The sequence below is a fragment of the Herpailurus yagouaroundi genome, unplaced genomic scaffold (assembly GCF_014898765.1).
Source record: "Herpailurus yagouaroundi ecotype Mexico unplaced genomic scaffold, PumYag 29, whole genome shotgun sequence".
In the NCBI taxonomy this organism is placed as follows: domain Eukaryota; kingdom Metazoa; phylum Chordata; class Mammalia; order Carnivora; family Felidae; genus Herpailurus; species Herpailurus yagouaroundi.
Window position 1 is genome coordinate 65,463,005 of NW_024412377.1, and position 19,791 is coordinate 65,482,795.

The 19,791-nt window shown below is 45.4% G+C and overlaps 2 protein-coding genes across 4 annotated transcripts in view; one reads left to right on the forward strand and one right to left on the reverse strand.

The window, feature by feature from the left end:
- Positions 1-5,019, forward strand: part of SIMC1 (SUMO interacting motifs containing 1) — a gene marked incomplete at its 5' end in the record, with an annotated part of 82,387 nt that extends 77,368 nt beyond the window's left edge. The window contains one exon of the mRNA XM_040492890.1: positions 3,902-5,019. Within this exon, the coding sequence (XP_040348824.1) occupies positions 3,902-4,164 (263 nt within the window). The remainder of the gene's footprint in view (positions 1-3,901) is intronic.
- Positions 4,862-19,614, reverse strand: KIAA1191 (KIAA1191 ortholog). Of its 3 annotated transcripts, XM_040445791.1 has the most exons (9): positions 19,414-19,614; positions 17,790-17,902; positions 17,419-17,505; positions 14,580-14,758; positions 11,140-11,266; positions 8,873-8,997; positions 6,771-6,877; positions 6,437-6,579; positions 6,095-6,303 (listed from the first exon to the last, which is right to left on the reverse strand). In XM_040445791.1, exons 3-9 carry the CDS (start codon positions 17,444-17,446, stop codon positions 6,095-6,097), a joined length of 918 nt encoding a protein of 305 aa, XP_040301725.1. In that variant the 5' UTR covers positions 17,447-17,505; positions 17,790-17,902; positions 19,414-19,614. The 3 variants fall into 3 exon arrangements, with proteins under 3 accessions (XP_040301731.1, XP_040301725.1, XP_040301737.1); XM_040445803.1 differs by lacking the exon at positions 17,419-17,505; XM_040445797.1 differs by lacking the exons at positions 17,790-17,902; positions 19,414-19,614 and having other exon boundaries at positions 4,862-6,303; positions 17,419-17,446.
- Positions 19,615-19,791: the final 177 nt, after the last annotated feature.

Below are 19,791 nucleotides of genomic sequence, written 5' to 3' on the forward strand. Positions count from 1 at the left end.
TATTCTATGAAATCACTGGGTGAGATTAGAAGGTGAGATTCTAAGGAATTTCCAGCCCCCATTTTCTAAACTGTCTGTACATAGTTAAATTACTTTTGTACAAACCCTTGACCTTGGGGAGAAGTATATCCTGAAGCCCCACACTTTGTAAATATTTCAAGGCAGAGCAGCCCCACTGAGATGCTGGTCTGTCAGATGAGCTCACATTGTCTGGCTAAGGGAACCAGTCCCACCACACCCCCACTTACATAGCCATGCAGCTCAAGTTTGAGCCTCAGCACAATTACAAGTTGCTTTATGCCATGAGTTTTCCTGACACTTGTGAATAGTTTATACCTCTTATTTTGAAGCTAGGAATGCTAGGAATTTAAACATACAGTATTCAAAGGAAGAAAAACACATGCTTTTCTGAATTCCACTTGGCTGGACAGGTTAGCAGGATGGCCCGCAGAAGTCAGATCCCAGTTCATTCTGAGGAGAGAGACACATACAGCCTTCCCACAAGGAGCCCTGTCCGAAGAGGGGAGAAAAGCAGGTGCAGGCAAGATCAGTTCAATTCATATATTCATGCAGGCAACAGATATTTACGAAATGCCTCCTGTGTGCCTGGCTCATTGGGAATACTTCAGTGAATAAGACCCACATGGCCTTTGCCCTCACAGAGCTTACTGTCTAGTGAAAAGATTTGATCCTACGCAAATATTCACACAAGTAACATATAATTACAATTAACATAAGTGCTCTGAAGGAAAAGAGAAGTACATAAAATAGGAGGACGTAATCTATTTTTGGAGGGACCCACAAAGGCTTCCCTGAAGAAGTGATACTTCAGCTGAGATAAGAAGTACTGGTGTTAGCAGGCAAATAAGGCAAAGTTTTCCAGGAAAAAAAAAAAAAAATAGCACGTCTAAGGGCCCTGAGGCAAGAGGTTGCTTAGTGAGTCCAAGAAATACAGAACACTCTAGTAAGACTGGAATGTAGAGGGGCGCCTGGGTGGCTCAGTCGGTTAAGCGTCTGACTTCGGCTCGGGTCATGATCTCGCGGTTCATGAGTTCAAGCCCCGCATCGGGCTCTGTGCTGACAGCTCGGAGCCTGGAGCCTGTTTCAGATTCTGTGTCTCCCTCTCTCTCTCTGACCCTCCCCCCTTCATGCTCTGTCTCTCTCTGTCTCAAAAATAAATAAATGTTAAAAAAAAAAAAAAAAAAGACTGGAATGTAGAGAGCCAGGGGAGAATAGCACGAGATGAGACTAGAGTGGTAGAGAGGGCACAAAGGGCCTTCTGGGCCATGCTAAGGAATGTCAGCTGATTCCAAGAGTGAAGAGAAGCCATCAAAGTGGTTTTGCATAAGATTGTTCCGCCTGATGTGTGGCAAGTAGTTTGGTGGAGGACCAGGCAGGTCCCGGAAGGGGTCATGGTGGCGAGGACGTGGGTGGTACAGCAGGGAAGGCAGTGGATGGAACAGAAGCACTTTGAAGATCCGTTTGACAGGGCTTGGGTGACTGAGTCTGAAGGCTGACTCCAGGGTTCTGCCATTACTGACATGGAGATAAATGGAGAAAGATCTGTAAAGAAGATAAAAAGCTCAGTGTGACTGTTAGGTTGGAGATTCCTGTAGTGATGGCGATAATGAGGGTGAGGAGGAGGATGATGATAAAATAATAATAGTTAACCCTAGTAACCTGATCCAGGAACTAATAATAATAATAATACCACCAGCCAGAATATCTTGAGTAAGGTATTGTGCTGAACCCATTACGTAAATCACCTCACACAGTAATCCCAGCAGCCTCTGATGTAAGACTTACTAAAGCATGCTTACTGAAGCATAAAATCCAAGGCCTTTGCCAACTGGACCAGAATGGCCGAAGTCCACTGGCTGAGAGCTCCTCCCCCTTGGACAGTGTTTGGATGGAAAGAGCTAACATTTGCTTCTTTGAATGTGCTGTATTACCTTAATGAACTCCAAACTCTTCTTCCCACCCCAAGTCTTCCCTCTCCCCCGCTCTGTTCAGCCAGTTCTTTCCATTTTTTCCAAATCACTTTCGTATTTTTCAGAGTAGCATACGCCTTAAGAAAACCATTTTACTAAAAGGCTTTTGCCCCCGTACAACCATTCTCCACCAGTAGCAGAATAAAATGGAGGACATTCCCTGGCTTACAACCCTCCAGATACTTCCATGTGCTCTTCAAGGCCAAACTCCACATTGTTCTGTGGTCCAGACTGCCTTCCAGTCTCATCTTTTACCGCTCTCCCTTACTACCCAGATTTTACCTCCAGTTCTCAGAACAAGCTTTGTCCTGCCTCGGGGCATTTACAGCTCCTGTTCTCATTACCTGAATTGCTTTTCCCCTAGGCCTTTGCAGTTGCCTCCTTCTCATCCTTCAGGACTCAGCTAAGAGGCCCTCCCTGACTAGAGTGGGCTGCTTCCCTCATTCCCCCAGTGCCACTATCACAGCATCTGATTTATTTCTCTGATTGTACTCACCAAAACTATAGTTGTTCTTGACGGCTGGTTTACTGTCAGGCTCTCTGCAAGTAGAATGCCAGTCCGTGGGGGCTGGGCCCAAGTCTAATTCCACTGTATCCCTGGAAACTAGCCCAGTTCCAGATGCATAGTAGGTGATTGCTGGAATTGTTGCTTGAATGCTGAAAGGGCCCTGAAATGACACCTCAAGGCAGTTTTGCTCCCTGTGTTACCTTTTTGAACACTCCATTTGTTGTATTTGTTGTACTTTCTTTTCATATTACAGTTAGGCCTAGTGCCGTAAGTTTAGAGGGACTTTACCTGGAAAGTTATCTAAAGGTTCAGGAGAAACATATCGAGCATATTATTTGAAAACGTAACCTAACGTAAACGTTGCTTAAAAATAAGTTTATTCTGTGTTTCCCAAACTTCTGGGTACAAGGTAGTTCGGTCCTAAGAACCCTGCTGGCAGAGGTGCCATTATCCCCTTTTCACAAATGAGATCGAGAAAATGATGCTCTAGTTAGTGCACACTGGTGCATCTGGGAGTCCGCAAGTCCTCGGAGCTCTCTTCGATCCATTTGCCTTAGCCTGACCTGTGCTGCTTTGCCTGAGCTCCAGGGGCTTCCAGAATCCTATTGGGGCTGATCTGTGCATTGGGATCACCCACCTTTATAACCTCTTTTACTTTTCCCTAATGTTTTTATTTTTGGACCTACAGAAGGGTTGAAAGAGAGGTTCAATGAACACCCATTTACCTTTTATGTTGATTTAGTAGCTATTAACATTTTGCCACATTTGGTTTATCTGTTGATCCACCTAAATACTTGAGTTGAGAGTAAGTTGCACCATCATAATTCTTCATGTAGGGGCGCCTGGGTGGTACAGTCGGTTGAGCATCCGTCTCTTGGTTTTGGCTCAGGTCATGATCCACAGGGTTGTGGGATCGAGACCCCATATCAGGATCTGTGCTGAATGTGGAGCCTGCTTAAGATTCTCTCTGCGCCCCTCCCCGTACTGGCTCGCTCTCTCTCAGACTTAAAAAGGGGTGCCTGAATGGCTCAGTCGATGAAGCATCTGACTTCAACTCAGGTCATGATCTCATGGTCCATGGGTTCCAGCCCCACGGGTTCAAGCCCCGCATCGGGCTCTGTGCTGACAGCTCAGAGCCTGAAGTTTTCTTCGGATTCTGTGTCTCTCTCACTCTCTGCCCCTCCATCACTCACGCTCTCTCTCTCTTTCAAAAATAAATAATTAAAAATAAGCAACTTTAAAAAAAATGGAGTTACCACAGTTCCTCAAATAGCCTTTGAGTCGTACCCCAGTAACCAGTCTCTGCCCAGACCCTACCTGCTAAAATTGCACTTCATCTTAAACCATAAAGGGGAGTTAAAAGCAGTTCAGAACAGTTCAGTGGACTTTTTCCCTCTTGCAGAGCACTTACGGAGTTCAGTGATTGATCGAAAAGACTTAATCATCAAAAGGATTAAGCCCAAGCCCCAGCAGGGGGATGACATCACGGTGGTGGACGTGGAGAAGCAGATCGAGGCCTTCCGCAGCCGCCTGGTCCAGATGCTGGGGGAGCCGCTCGTGCCGCAGCTCCAAGACAAGGTGCACTTGTTGAAGCTCCTGCTCTTCTATGCCGCCGACTTGAACCCCGATGCAGAGCCTCCTCCAAAGAACTGGAGCAGCCCCTGAGGTCCTTCTAAGCACTGAACACCAAGAATACCTCCCGAACTCTATCTCCAACTACTTGGAAGTTCTAAAAGTATCTGAAGTAGTTAAAAATCTTAGAGGACCAAACCTATCTATTTATCTGTAGGTTATAATGACTTTCTAACTCTTTAGTAAATATCTTTTTTTGATATTCTATCCTAGCCTGTTCTCAAATATGGCTTAAATATACAAGGTGTATATATTTTTTAATAAATTATTTATACCTTTTTTGAAACAGGTAATACTATATGCACTATGTGTTTACCATTTCCACTCAATATGTGAAAAAAGAATCCCTCTGCTGAACAAATTCTGGACATCAACGTATGTCATTCAAGGTACTGATAACCTGTTTCGAAAGAGAAAGATCTACTCATTTCTCCCTGATGGAACACAAACATCCTATTTTAGAGCTGTTATGTTGCCTATGAATTTGACTTTGTGGCCAGTCTGTTAAGATCTAATGTATTGGGGGGGGAGGGGGAGGCAGAAACAAAAGGATTGAATGTGTTAAAAATAATTTGATGTTAAAAGGATACAATAAAAAGGCACTGGTTTTTCAAAATACCAAGTTTACCATGCTTAGGTTCTATGACTGCGAGTAGGCAGAATGTAATAACAACTCTCAAAAGGACCAAAAAAACCCAAAAAAAAAACAAACAAAAAAAAGCTATCCACGTTTGAGAAAGCACTAAGGATTTTTATTGTCAAAACAAATAAGAAATACAAGCATACAGAACAGAAGACACAAATAAATTAATTATTCTGATCATTTTAGACTCCAGGGCTTCTCTATGGAAAGGTCAGCCCAGGTCCTTATGTAGACAGGACACTATCCAAAATAAAACAGTGGGAATTTGAGACTGTGTTTAGAACAATGACTGAACATATACATGGTGAGAGGAAAAATAAATGTTCTTCAGTAACTTACATATTTATAAAAGTATGCAGCTCTTTGTGGGGGACAATGATTTCATATAGAAAATTTTTAAATTCTTCTACCTCTCAGAAAAAAAAAAAAAAAAGTTTTATGCTTCGCCTGAACAAGAAAATCAAAATGGAAAAAAAAAATTCAAAATAGGGTGACACTGGTTTCACATGAACCTCAATGACTATAATCTAAATGTAGGTACCACCTTCCATACCAGAAAAGTTTAACATCCATTTATCTATACCAAACCAGTACACTAAATTTCCTCCCTTAGGAAGTTTTCAACCGAATTGTGAGTTACTCTCATTTTCAAAGCGCAAAAAAGGATATGCAAGACTAGTGTTTGCTCTGTGACACATAAGAGAAGCATCCCTCCAACAGCACTGGCCAAAGAGGCACTCCGGCGATGAGTGGCTGCAAGATGACATGATCCGTAAGGCCTACCGAAAGGCAAGGACGCTCCGGTTTCAGCATAGGGAGAGGGGTCCCTGCCGAGTCTGGCTCAAATAGATCTCAGGTACCCCACGGACAAGGCTGGAACACACAGAAGTACACTAGTCAAGAGGGCCAAAGTCTAAACTAGCTCGTGAATACATCTATTTCATGGTTTCTCCATGCACACGTGTTGATAGTGGTAAAGACATCAAGAAGCCTCAGTTCTGGACCAACACAAACATTATTTACCTAGTAAGCAGTGATCAAAGTTCTTGTCTAAGGTAAATGATACAAAAATGGGTAATGAGGTCCCCCATACATCACTGCTGGGATTTAACTTTAAACCATACAAAATGGCTTCTTCCACACAAGGATAAGCTTTGCACTAACATTCCTCAAAACCCAATTATATCTCCAGCTCTAGCCTCGGTTTAAGAGGTTAAAAAAAAAAAAAAAAAAAGAAACCTTTCCTATGTCAAAGCCAAGGTAAAAAGAGAATTGGATACAAGATATCCTCTATCCAGAGTCCCTGGAATACAAAGAGCTCTAGAAGCCAGTGGGTGTGAGCACATTTAAGTCACGGGGTTTGAGATTGTGGGTCCGTGGCGGTTGTTTCTTCCCTTCCACCACTGGGATGTCCATCTTGGGTGGCTTGAAGGTTGCTGGATCTTCAGCCATGCGGGTGGCCTGGGCACGGATCAGTTCCATCGGAGAAGGTTTCTGGGCTCCTCTGTAAGCCTGGGTGGCAAAACCTCCTATGGAAGTAAACCAAAAAGTAAATTATTTCAAAATTAGTAGCAGCTCCCAAAATACATGGTAAAATGCCATCCACATGGTTTTTTTTTGTTTGTTTTTGGTTTTTGTTTTTTTTTGAAGGAGCTGCCTTACCTGAATCAGACTTCTGGAGGGATCTTGGTCCAAAGAGGCTCCATTTATCTGCCAAGTTTCTGTCCTTGTCCCCACTTGCAGAATCCATGGGGCCAGGATTTGGGCCAGGTAAGGCTGTGGAAGAACCAGAAGTGAACCAGCCTCTGGAAGAGAAAGAATAAAGCATATCCTTATATCTCCTTCTGACACCTCTAGAAGCGCCTCCTGCCAAAAGACTAGAACTGTCAGCTCCCCCGGCTCCCTCTGAAACCACAGGCTTAAGCTCCAATTTCACATGCAGCACTAGCTTCCTGGAAGCACGATGCAGCACGAAAGGCTCCCAGCAAGGGCTCACCTGGACTTCTGCTTAGGGGAGGAGTGCGGGGTGCTGCTGGGGGTGGACTGGGCTGAGGCCGGCTGCTTCTCTTCTCTTGTTATCTCTCCACTCTGTAGCTTTAATTTCTGTTCAGATGGGTGAGAAGGGACTTTTTTTAAATGACAGCAAATACAAAACAGCTAGTTTGGGTATAAATAACTTGGTTCACACTTTAACCTCAGGCAAAAGGAAAAACATTAATACGTAGAATAATTTTGATTATAGAACAGATATTTGATTTTGCCGTACTAGACAGAATTCCATCTTTAGGAGAATGTATTCATTCTACAACATATCTCAAATAGTTCTGTATTAAATACCACAATAGAGCTTTTGCTTTCAGAGAAATAATTTTCCCACTTGCCAGCAAGTGAAAAACCAGAACACAAGCTATAGGCCTTTTCGGCCTTTTAAGGCCCTTGAACACTCATGCTGCTTCTCCTACCGGGTACAAGCCCTGCCATTCCTGGTGTCTCAAAGCCAAGACTCAGGCATGCTACTCCTCTCCAGCTAAATGCTTTTATGTGGAGCCTGCCCCTTTCCCTTCACTGGGGAAAGTCACTCTGGGTTCCTAACATGCAGACTAGCCGTCTCGGAGGGGAGAGACAAGTCTACTTTTCAGTTCTTCTAGATCAAGGCCCGCTCCGCCACCACGGTCTCTGTGCGCCATTATCTAGCAAGCCCAAGCTACATTCCAAACAAATGAGCATGTCTAAATGTTCTCCCACACTCAACATGTCAATTTATGTAAGCTGGCATTTCAGCCATCCTCACGTTCTACTCCTGTGGCCAAGATGCAGAAAATGGGCCAGCCAACTGGAAAAAATGCTCAACTGGAATTCTGACTGACCCCTATCCTGGAAAGTTCTCAAAGACGGACAGTGCCCCTCTCCAGAATTATCTGCCTTGTCTGAGAGATTAAATGAGCCACCAACCCAACCCTGACGCCCTACAGCAGTGGTTTCTAAACTCAGGGTGCAAAGAATCATCTGGGATGCTCACTGCAAAACGCAAACAGTCCACAATGTCCTATATCCTTACCCACAAGCCACCAGTACCATATACTGTGCATCATGATCCTCTTATGACCCCTTAAGGAACCAGATTCCCAGACAACTTTGGAATATGGGGGGGAAAACACCGGGAAATAGGGAATCAGGAGATTTTGAGTTCTAGTACTGTGACTGGTTACATATATGACCTTGGGCCTCAGTCTCTTCATTTATAAAATATAGAGAACAGTATCTACCTCCAAGGATTAATACAAAGACTAAGTGAATCCAAGTGCTTCATAGATCACAAAGCACTATTAAGTGCCACCTAGTAGTCCCCGGCAGAAAATCCCTTGAAACTATGTCATTCATACAATTAGTCATTAACCTCATCAAAAATTATTCTTCATTCATTACAATTTTAGAAATGAAAGGGCAAAAACATTTCAATTCTACCTGTGATTTTACTATTTTAAAAACTAGGGGAGCCTGGATGACTCAGTCGGTTAAGTGTCTGACTCTTGATTTCAGCTCAGGTCATGATTTCAGTTTGTGGGTTTGAGCCCCACATCGGGCTCCGTGCTGACAGTGCAGAGCCTAATTGGGATTCTTTCTCTCTGCCTCTCGCTCATACTGTCTCTCTCAAAATAAATAAAATTTTAAAAATAAATTAAACATAGAGCATAACGTTCCTTTCCCGCTAAACTGTTGAGACTGTCCGATTCTCTTCTCTCCCTCAAAGTGTCACTCTGGTACACAAAGTACCCGCTCCATTGTTCATAACGTGCTCACACACATCATGTGTGTAAGCTCAGAGTCTCATCTGATCCCCCTGACCAGAAGGCAACAAGGCAGATACCCCCACTTTACAGATGGATAAGCAGAAACCAGAGGCTGAGAGTTCTGGAGCTCTCAACCAGAAAGTGCCACCACGGGTGGGACTAAACCAGTTCTGAAACGCTCACCCAATTCTGTCCACTGCTCTCCACAACCCCCGGCTGGCTGCGCTGGTAACTTGTAAGCCACACAGCCACATCTCGAGCTATGAGTGAGGAGGGCTTTCTTAACGTTCCTAAGAGACGAGCTTACGTGGAGTGCTTCTGCCACTCGCAGGTACTTGGTCTCCTCGGTGGTAAGGCCCTTGTGGGGTGTGTAGCCAGCATCTCTCAGCCCTGCCTGTTGCTCAAAACGCTGAATGCTCTCCTGGGTCTGTTCTGGGAACAGAGGAGATGATGGTCATGCCCATCCCCCTCGCCCACCACAAACTGGGGGAGATCTACACAGATGTCCGCTGTTCTCCCCAGAAGCAAGAGACCACACTGACCATCTGAGGAGGAGGGGTCCCCCAGACGGGCATCACGGCAGCAATGCTGAACCTCATACAAAAGTTCTCTAACCAGAAGGAAGCCTTCCCTCACAGCAAACTAAAATAGGTTACTCCTAAAGGGACGGCCGGATCACCTGCAGGGAAACACTCCTTACCTTCCTTTATTTGTGCGCTGACGGTTTTTTTTGTGTTTAGAAATGCAACATGGAGAAGGCAGCTGACATTCAGAAGTGGTGCAAGTTCTCCAAGCGTGGAGCTTCCCCAGACTCCCCACCCTCGTTACTCCCACAGAGACCTCTACCAAAGAGAAACGGGCTGCATTTAGGCCGGGTGGCAGCAAGGTCCCAAGTAGATCCAAACCACAGAGAACATGCTTTGACCTAGCCAAGGTCTGCTGATCCCACGTGTCTCAAGTGTGAGATCAGCCATCACGGTACCCGGCAGAAGACACAGGCAGACTCAGTGTTAGGTCAGTCTGACCCGTTTATCTCATCAGTAAGTCAGTTAATCTGCGGTATGACTGACAGCTGCATTTTTGCTTCATCTGTACACACACTACAAAACACACCCCTTCATACAGGAATGTGGCAGCTGGGGACCAAAAGCCTAGACACCAGATGTCCTTTATGAGTTAGCCATTCCCCTTCTAAGGAACTATTTTATTATCATCAGAAATAGAAGCAAAAGGAAAACAAATGCATAAAAATGTTTTCCAATTTTGCCAGGTGGCCACCTGAAAATTTTAAAAGCAGGAAAGGATTTAATGAATTACAGTTCACTAACACCAGGATTTTAAATGCAGAGGGTTTTTTGTTGCTTTTTTTAAATTTAAGACTAGAACAACAGCAAAGTTCATGGCATTATTAGTTGGGCAAAACAGAATGGTATGTCTATACCTGTGATTACATAAAAACTTGCTCAAAAGTGGAAGTGACTAAACCAAACAAGTATCTGAGTGACAGGAGCACACTGGGCTGTTAACAACATTCTGCACTGGTGAGAAATGGGATCATCAATAAAGAAGTTAATACTGTGCTAAGACAATGCCTAAGCTTTTCTAACGCCTGCCACAATACCTTCTCAAGCTGGCAAAATACAAGTGGTAGTTGCTGATTCAAACAGTGCCTTTATGTAGGAATAAAAAAAAAAAGTCCAAGGAGGAGTTTGGACTTTGGGTTCTTAGGTGAATTCTCCAAGAACTGCCCGAGACAAGTGGATGCCCTCCTGGAGCAGATAAACAAAAACTTCCAACTTCAAAGCGGAGCCAACCAAGGAGCTCTGTGTGCTCGGCAGAGCTGCTGCTGACCAGCAGAGCTGTGGATCTAAGAGATGTTAATTAACTTCCCACAGCAACTAGAAGGGCCCTCAGAACCAAAAGTTTAGTTAATTTGTTACAAGGTTTTAAAAGGGAAAGAAGAAAAAAAAAAAAAAGCTAGCTCTCATTTCTGGTCTCATTAGACCCACAAACCACACATTCCTAAGACGATAAAGATGTCTGAGGCACCAAACTTGCCTCAGGTCCAGGAAGAGAAACAACTTTGAGCCTCTCAATTAAAAACAAGAAGTAGTAGTAGCGCAGGGCAGGTGGGAGATGCCTCAGCGTGTCACCATCTCCAGGACGGCCTGAGACAGCCACAGCAGCAGCAGCTCCCAGCCACTGAGCACTGGGGCCAGCTACACCTCCCCTCAGCCCACCAACAAGCTGCCTCATTTCACAGAGAGGGAAACAGTCTCGAGAGTTAACTAACTGGCCTGACGCCACACTAATGGATATGGGAAAATCAGATTGCATCAGCAGATCAGCAGGGATGCACCCAAATCAACTGAGATGCTCAATATTTGGCAAACCTTCCATTTAAATGATCGTCAGTACCGACGCCTCAGCAGCCAAGCTGACAAGGGCCAGGCACGGTCAGGACATGCCATGCTAAGGCATGGGAGTTTGCAGTATCCCCCACAGCTAGCTTGTAGGAAGCCCAAACTCTCCCCGCCCCTACTTCATTCTATTCTGAGGATGAAAAGTGCTTACTTGTGATCAGAGAATTCATGATGACATGAGTAGCTTTAGCCTTCACCACAGGGGCCTTGTCCACACTGTCAGTGGCCGATGACATGGTCATGGCAGGGGAGGAGACACTGGCCTCCCCTTCCTCCGCCTGTTCAAGAAAGGTAAGGAGGAGCTTGAGCAGGGCAGGGGAGTCACACACCTAAACTTACTCCTTTGGGGAAGAAGTTACCCAAATACCTTTCACCTGACAGGTAAGGAAATATCTGAAAAGGGGTTGGTTATCTCCACCCAATTACGTATGTATTATCCACAGTGAAAACACACAAAAGACATTATATGAATAGTCTGAATTTATAAAAGTGGGAAAGCTGGGGGCGCCTGGGTGGCTCAGTCAGTTAAGCATCTCTTGACTTTGGCTCAGGTCACAATCTCACGGTTCCTGAGTTCAAGCCCTGCATCGGGCTTTGCACTGACCGCGCAGAGCCCACCGGGATTCTCTCTCTCCCTCCCTCTCTGCCCCTCCCCTGCTTGTGCATGCTCATGCTTTCTCTCAATAAATAAACTTTTAAAAAAATAAATAAAAGTGAGAAAGCCAGAATTTGAAGATTTGAGGTCTTCTACCTTCCCAGCCTCTGTATAATATACTATACGATTGTGTCCCTAAGAATGCAGGAGAAACATTACTAAGCCCTGACCATGTCCCAGTCACTATGCTGGCTTTTGTTTAATCACTACATTTGCTAGGTGGTTCTCAAACTTTGCTGAGCATCAAAATCCCATGGAGGACTTGTTAAATAAAGATTGCTGGGCCCACCCCAGAGCTGATTCAACGAGTTCGGGGAGAGGCATGGGGGGGCTCTCAAGAATTCATGTTTCTGGAGCGCCTGGGTGGCTCAGTCGGGTTAAACATCCAAGTCTTGATTTCAGCTCAGGTCATGATCTCACGGTTCATGAGTTCGAGCCCTACACGAGTGCTGACAGCTGAGAGCCTAGAGCCTGCTTCGGATTCTGGGTCTCCCTCTCTTTCTCTCTGCCTGTCTCCTGCTTGCACTCTGTCTCTGTCTGTCTGTGTGGGTCTCTCTCTCAAAAAGTAAATAAGCATTTAAAAAAAAAATCATGTTTCTAACAAATTCCCAGGTGATGTTAATGCCGCAAGCGCCCAGGACCACAGTTTGATGCCTACTGCTCTAAAGGTTCAAGTAACGGTCTTTAAAACAAATCAAAAATGGGGACGGGGGAGCTGGGGAAAATGGGTGATGGGCACTGAGGAGGGCACTTGTTGGAATGAGCACTGAGTGCTGTATGTAAGCGATGAATCATGGGAATCTACTCCCAAAGCCAAGAGTACACTGTATATGCTGTATGTTAGCTAACTTGACAATAAAATAAATAAATAAATAAATAAATAAATAAATAAATAAATAGCTAGCTCCTAACCTTTAACATGAGAAAGCTGAGACATGCCACCTTCTGTAATCTAGACACCATGCTCAGGACTACCAGGAAGAAGAGAACTGGGTTTATTCTTTGTTCTCTGCTTCTCCAAAAGAATTGAGGAGAAAGATGGTCCAAAAGGAGGAGAGCAGAAGAAAGTACTGAAATGCTGCATCCCTGTTACAAAATGGGATTTCTAGCTTTTAGCTATAACCCTATTTGACTAAAAGGGACCTCTACTTCCTCACTTGGAGCGTGGTTGACTATTTGGACACGGGGAGTCAGGAAAAATGAGAGAATGCATGTAATGAGTCAAATCAAGCTTTCTTTTGAGAGAACAGTTGTTCCAAACTGTCAACTTTTCCAGCTGGGGCAGGATACAAAACTGGGAGCCCATCCCTTGCCCAGTGGAGTAAGCAGCAGCCTTTAGGACGGAAAGGGTGTGGCCCTTCAAAGCACCATCAGAAGCCAGACCCATTTTCTGCCCTTGTCCCCCAAGTGTGCTGCTCTGGCCTTGAGGCCAGGCTGCCAGGCCCTTTCCCCCTGGTGCTCTTGTGCTTTCTAGACTAAATGTTTTCTCCTTCACAAATGACTGGGTCAGATTTCAGTAGATAACTGATCCAGGGAGTTCCCCTCAGAGCTGTAGGGGATGCTTTTGTAGACCGGAGCTCCCTATTTTGAGAGCTTCCTGTGGGAGGGGGTGGGCTGGGGGCCTCATCGGAAAGGAACGATCAAATACAGTTCTACCCAGTGAAAGTTAAGCCAGGAGTCACAGGAGCAGATACACACCTAACGTGTCAAGCCTCTTAATCTTTGATTTGATCCCCCACAACACCTCCATGACATAAAGTATTCTCATTTCTCAGATGAAGACACTGTGACTCGGGGATGAAGCTGTGTTCCCAAGGTCATTGCTAGTACATAGACCTTTACGGGATTCTCACCCAGGTCTGCTTAAGCAGATGCGTACTGTGCACTTCCTGCCAGGCCCTGAGCTGTCACACAGCTCAAAGTTCAGTGAAACTAGCTGCAGGTTAAATGGCCTCATGTGAACTTGGCAGGCCTAGTTTATTTGGGCAACAGTACTACCTTTCTTGGGTTCTTGATGGCTGGAGAGTCAGAAGCGAGGGAGACGCAGCCCCTGCAGTCAGGAAACAGGTCTATAACAAGCATGTGAGAACCTATGAAGCCAAACTACACAAAAGGGCTGGAGAGCAGATCAAGGTGCAACGAGGTGTGTGTGGGGTTATGTGCGTGCGTGTGTGTGTGTGTGTGTGTGTGTGTGTGTGTGTGTGTGTGACAGGTGGGCCTTAGGAAGGAGGCGCCTTTACGGAGGATAGCGATGGGAAGAGGCATCTGAGGCAGGAGGAACCGCATGAGGAAAAGCACAGCAGGTGTTCAGGAAAGAGCCATTTTTTCTCCTAATCACTCAATGAAAACTTTTTTTAGAAATCTACTTCACGCCAGGTCCTCTGCTAAATACTGCAGATGGGAGTATAAAACTGGACATGGCCCCTGCCCTCAAGAACCTCATGGAAGGTGATAAAAATCACGTAAAGTTTATGACAGGGGCACAGCAGAGAGTTCAAAGGGCAGCAGGATGGAGGAAAACCCTCCCAGAAGAGATGTCTGAGCTAAGATGTATCCGTGCAGCTGAAGTAGGAGGAGGGGTGGGAGAACAGGACGGGGGCTGTAAACGGGACAGGGACTGTAAACATCCCAGCAGTGTGATGCAAAGACTTAGAGGCATAAGATACCCATCAAGTGCAAGAAATCTTAAATAATTTGCATGGTCGGATCACGGGGCGAGGAGATGACACAGCAGAGTCTCAGGTAAGAGAAGACACAGCCATTCTAGTTTGAATTCATAAAAAAAAAAGAAGGCCCACCAACTCCAGCTGAGGCACTGAGAACATACTGGGGGCTACCCAATTCAAAGGGTGCCAAGAGCCACTGAAGGCTTCTGGAGCAGACGAAGGAAAACGAAAAGGTTGGGCTTGCCAGAAGCAGTCAGTGGAGTCAGATACCTTGGCGAGGTGCTGATACTTGCGCTCTGGAATCACTGGCTTCCAGGGGATGCTGCCCATGTCCGATGGAGGAGGAGTCATGGGTGTAGGGTCCTCGAGGGCATCATCATAGCTGAATGCCCGGCGGTACATCCCGATGGGCAGGGACATCTTGCCTAGAGGCCCACTAGGCTCTAGAGCTAAGAACAGAGACACCTGTCAGGATGAGTTCAGCAGCTGAACATACTAGTATCTTTAAATTAATCTTTAGGCAGGAAAGCTCTGAAACACTCTCCTTCTGGGACAGAGCAATAGCTTGTTCTGGAATAGCTAATCCATTCAAGGAAAGGTAATAGTACTAAATCCTTCCTTTATGCCTGATGCTTTGAATTCTCCACTTTACCCATCCAGAAGCTCTAATCCATTTTTATGGAGCAGAAAAACAAACTTCAATTTAAAATTACCTGAGTAAGGTCATACACCTTCAAAGTACAGTTTGGAATCAAATCAAAACCCAAGCCTGATTTCGAAGCTATGTTCTTTATGCCACAGAAGCCACCCAACGGCAAAGCCAAGGCTCTCAACTCATGTAGGACTAAAGATATGCAGTTCTTGTTCCCATTTTATAGATAACAAAACTAAGGCCTACAGGTAAAGTGATTTGGCAAAGCTCATACAGAAAGTAGCCAGCTGGGGCACAACTGCAAATCTTCTGCCTTCTTTAACTACTCTACCAAAGAAAACAAGAGTGTCATGATAAGAAATAATTAGGGGCACCTGGGTGACTCAGTTGGTTAAGCATCTGACTTCAGCTCAGGTCATGATCTCACGTTTCATGAGTTCGCGCCCCACGTCGGGCTCACTGCTGTCAGAGCAGAACCACTTCAGATCCTCTGTCCCCCTTGCTCTCTGGCTCCCGCCTCCCGCCCCCGCAAAGTAAGTAAGTAAGTAAGTAAGTAAGTAAGTAAATAAATAAATAAATAAATAAAACATTAAAGTATATATTTTTTAAAAAGATATAATTAAACCATTTCCTGTCCAGAGTCACCTCTAGTTTTGAGCAGTCTGTGTGATTTAAACAGCAGAGCCAATTTCCATCACAGAAATTGTTGACAACCACTCTCATAAAGCACTGCCGGCTGATCCTGCCATTCCTGTCCACTGAACTCACTGGCGGAAGGAATGTCCCACTGTGACACAGGCACCCTACTTCAAGGGCACTCTCAGTTCTGCCAGACCAGGGAGCAAAGTTCATTTTGTTTGTTTGCTAATCCTTTCACTGCAGAACTGATGTCCAGATCCTACCTTCAGCATGACATTTTCCTGCTTAAAATTATATCATAACTCTCTAAGACATCAACTTCAATGGCAGGAAGTCCCAAACCAGCAAAGACACTTCATTTAAACAGCAAGGGGAACAAGCAGCTACCATTATTATTAACATTAATAATAATTACTAACAAATCCACAGAAATAAAGAATCAATGGTTGCCAGGGACTGGGATGAAACAGAGGAGAAGTGATTGCTAATGGGTACAAGGTTTTCTTTTTGGGGTGGTGAAACGCTCGGGAATTAAATGGTGGGGATGGTTGCACAACCATGGGAATATACGAATCACCACTAAACTGTTCACTTTGAATGGGAATTTTACGGCATGTGAATTAACTCAATTAAAACAAACACACAAGCAAATAATAATTACCAAATACCGTTCCTTGCTGAGCAGTTACATCCCTCATCTTACTTAATGCTCATTAAGCAGATATTCTTCCCATTTTCCAGCTCAGGAAACTGAGGCATTGAACTTAAGTGACACCCAGGTAGCAAGGTGGGGACTGCATCATAGATCTAAGCCAGTGCTCACACTCTATGTGCAACACTCCATCCTCCCCACACTCAAACTTTAACCTAATGAGTGCAACCCTATAGCCCAGATGGTTACAGGGAATTCATGTGATCACAACAATGATGAAAGACAAACTATAATGCAAACTGATGATGTTAGAGACCAGAGACAGATCCACATCGAGAGACGTGGGGGAGACTCCTAATAATCCACCTAATTTGGGAGCAATTTCAAAGTATCTTAAAGACCCCTCTTAGCAGCCATCCCAACAGCCCTTCTAAAAATAATACTAAGTCAGCTAAAATTTATTAGGAAATATATTCCTACAGATAGAGACCAAAAAATTGAGCAGTACATGTATATTCATCACTAATTTTTTAACTCACATTTTCACATATGTTATATTTAATCTTCACAGCAACCTTGAAAGACAGGCAGTATCTCTCTACTGAGAATCAAAATTTGAGGGATTCAGATCTGATTAAAAATCACTGGTCCTTCCCACTAAAACAGTCCTAGGAGGGATCAATGACTTTAGTAACCCAGAAGGTACTGCCCTACACAGGCCCAGGACTCATTAGATGTTGCTGTGAGGGTTTTCACAACTGCCCAAGTTTAATCTGCCTTTAAATCAGGCTGGTGCCTTTTTGCCCAGACCTCCATTCTGCCCACCCCCATCCCCTCAAAAAAGGGGGATAGGTACAGTCATTTTTGGTACATACTATTAGAACTACACAACTTATTCTGAATTCTTATTTGATATCTGTAGGAAAGTGACAAATTTGGTATATGCTTAAGTGAAATGACTGTACGCTTAGGAGTGAGGGTTTGGGTTTGTACCCTGGCTGGGTAGTTAGCAAGATAATATTTAAATGATGCCAATCTATTAAGTTTACATACTTGCCTGGAGGCAGAAAGTAACCATTAATATATGGTTGAGAAAAAAATTGGTTTCTATCTAGCTTAAAACATTAAGGGCAAAACAAAACTTTATCAAAAAGAATTAAGTTTACCAGGCACTTCTGGTTGTCTCGAAGCCATTGAAAGACTGGGATCCAGGTGCTTTTTCTATATAGAATTCGGAGCTGAGTGCCTGCCACCTAATAAAAATAACAAAGGGCATTTTCTTACAGTGAACACGAAAGAATAGCTCCAATCCTGTTCTTCTGACAGGCACACAGTTTTACAGCTTGTTCACAAGGTTGAAGCACACTTCAACCTTGGTTGAAGAGCCAATGGGTGGGTGACAAACATACAAACATGCCAAAGATGACTTAAAAAAAAAAAAAAAAGGATAAAGTCAAAGGTCTCACCACACTCATGGCTGATCTTAACACCTGTGATATGACAAAGACACTAACACGTGGTGAAAAGGTCACCTTACCAGAGTGAAATGATGTGACGATTATGCTGACAGACAGGTATTAATGAGGAACATTGTCCAGCTGCTGTGAATTAGCAAAGCTGCTTGGGAAGAGTCCATCCATTTCAGAGGTTCTACGAATAACAAACAACCAGCATTGGTAGAGCCCTTCAGAGGCTGCCAAACACCTTCCTATACATTCATGTATTCCCCACAACCTCGCAACAGTGATTATAAACATTTCATTTTTAAGTAAGTTAGGACCCAGGGTCCATACAACTTAACCCACAGCAAGGAGCTATTTACCATAATGGTTAAACTCATTCTTTGTTGCCAGCATTAACATTCTATTCATAAGCATTTTCTACTCTGCAAAGCGGGCACTTTCTATCCCCTATAATTTTAAAAGAAGGAAACTAAAACTCAGGAGATGTATATATGTGATTTGTCCACTGTCACAGATAAGTGGCCCATCTGCAAGGCTGATAGTTTCACCCCCATTTTACAGGGGAATTAAAACAAAGCCCTTGGGGGCACCTGAGTGGCTCAGTTGGTTAAGCATATGACTTCAGCTCAGTTCATGATCTCACAGCTCTTGAGTTCCAGGCCCTCCTGGGGTTCTGTGCTGACAGCTCAGAGCCTGGCGCTTGCTTCAGGCTCTGTGTCTGTCTGTCTCTCTCTCTGTCTCTCTCTCTGTCTCTCTCTCTCTCTCTCTCTCTCAAATAAACATTAAAAAAAAATTTTTTTTAAGCCCTCAAAAAGCCAAGTTATTTGCTTTTCAACTTGCTGCACTGACCCTCTATCCTGAAAGCTCAGAGGACAAACTAGTTAGTTCTTCATTAAAAAACATCGCAGATCGGGGCGCCTGGGTGGCGCAGTCGGTTAAGCGTCCGACTTCAGCCAGGTCAGATCTCGCGGTCCTTGAGTTCGAGCCCCGCATCAAGCTCTGGGCTGATGGCTCAGAGCCTGGAGCCTGTTTCCGATTCTGTGTCTCCCTCTCTCTCTGCTCCTCCCCCGTTCATGCTCTGTCTCTCTCTGTCCCAAAAATAAATAAACGTTGAAAAAAAAATTTTTTTTAAAACATCGCAGAAACCAAAGTTCAGCATCTTCCGGGTCCAGGAAGCATTCCGACCCACATACAGCCCCTTCCACTTCCCCTTCCCTTTCCCCATTCGCACTCCCCCGCAGGGTTCACGCTGCTCCTGCACAGGATACAGAACAAAGCCACAAGGATTTGAAAGGATCTGACCCAACCCCCCTCCTACCCCGCGAGTCTAAGAAAAAGGAGATTAAGGCCGCGGCCTGGCACAAGCCGAAGGTTCCCCGAGGGCAGGGCAAGGCAGAGGCATGGGGTGAGGGCTAGGAGTGGGGTTCCCGGGCTAGCCCAGTCTGAGGAAGCAGAGACCAGGCCTGGTGCGGGGATGCAGGGGGATCATCAGACAGACGTCCCACTAGACAACCTCCCAGAAGGCGGGGCAAGAGAAGCTAGGGGCTGTGGGGCCGAGCTCTGACCCTGGGCAGGGGACAAGGGCGAGCCACGGAGAGGCCCTCTGCCAGCGCCTCGGTGGAGGGGCCACAGGCACGCCCCTCCGTATGCCCGCAGGACACAGCCCCAAGGAGGGCCAGGCCTGGGCCGTCTGGTTACCTGTTCTTCCGCCGCCGCGGGGCTGCCTGCGGCCAGAGCTCCGGCACTAAAGAGGCTCCGAGGACCCCCGTCTCACGAGACGCTGTGGTGCACTCGGGACCCAAGCCATGGTGCGAGCAGCGTCGTGCCTGTGGAGACACGGAAGGCCTCAGGCACCAACCAAACAGCACTGGCCGGCAGCGACCGGCAGCCTTCCTGTAAAGCCTTCCGAGGTCTCGTCACATCACGCGAGACTTGGCCCGAGAGGCCCTCGGGGCATGCTGGGAACTGTAGTCCACGGTCCAGAAGGCCGCACAACTTCAGCCGCACCGCGAGTTAGGGGCGGGGCCACAGTTGCAGGTGTGAAACTAGCCAGTTCCCAGAGGAAAAGCCACCCTT

Bases quoted from the DNA above. Each gene is read 5' to 3' on its own strand.
- KIAA1191 (XM_040445797.1), bottom strand. From the start codon at position 17,446: ATGGCTTCGAGACAACCAGAAGTGCCTG. The intron at 8,998-11,139 runs GTAAGCACTTTT...CTCTGTTCCCAG, and splicing joins CATGAATTCTCTGATCACAA to AACAGACCCAGGAGAGCATT. The intron at 6,580-6,770 runs GTGAGCCCTTGC...TTTCTCTTCCAG, and splicing joins TCCCCTAAGCAGAAGTCCAG to AGGCTGGTTCACTTCTGGTT.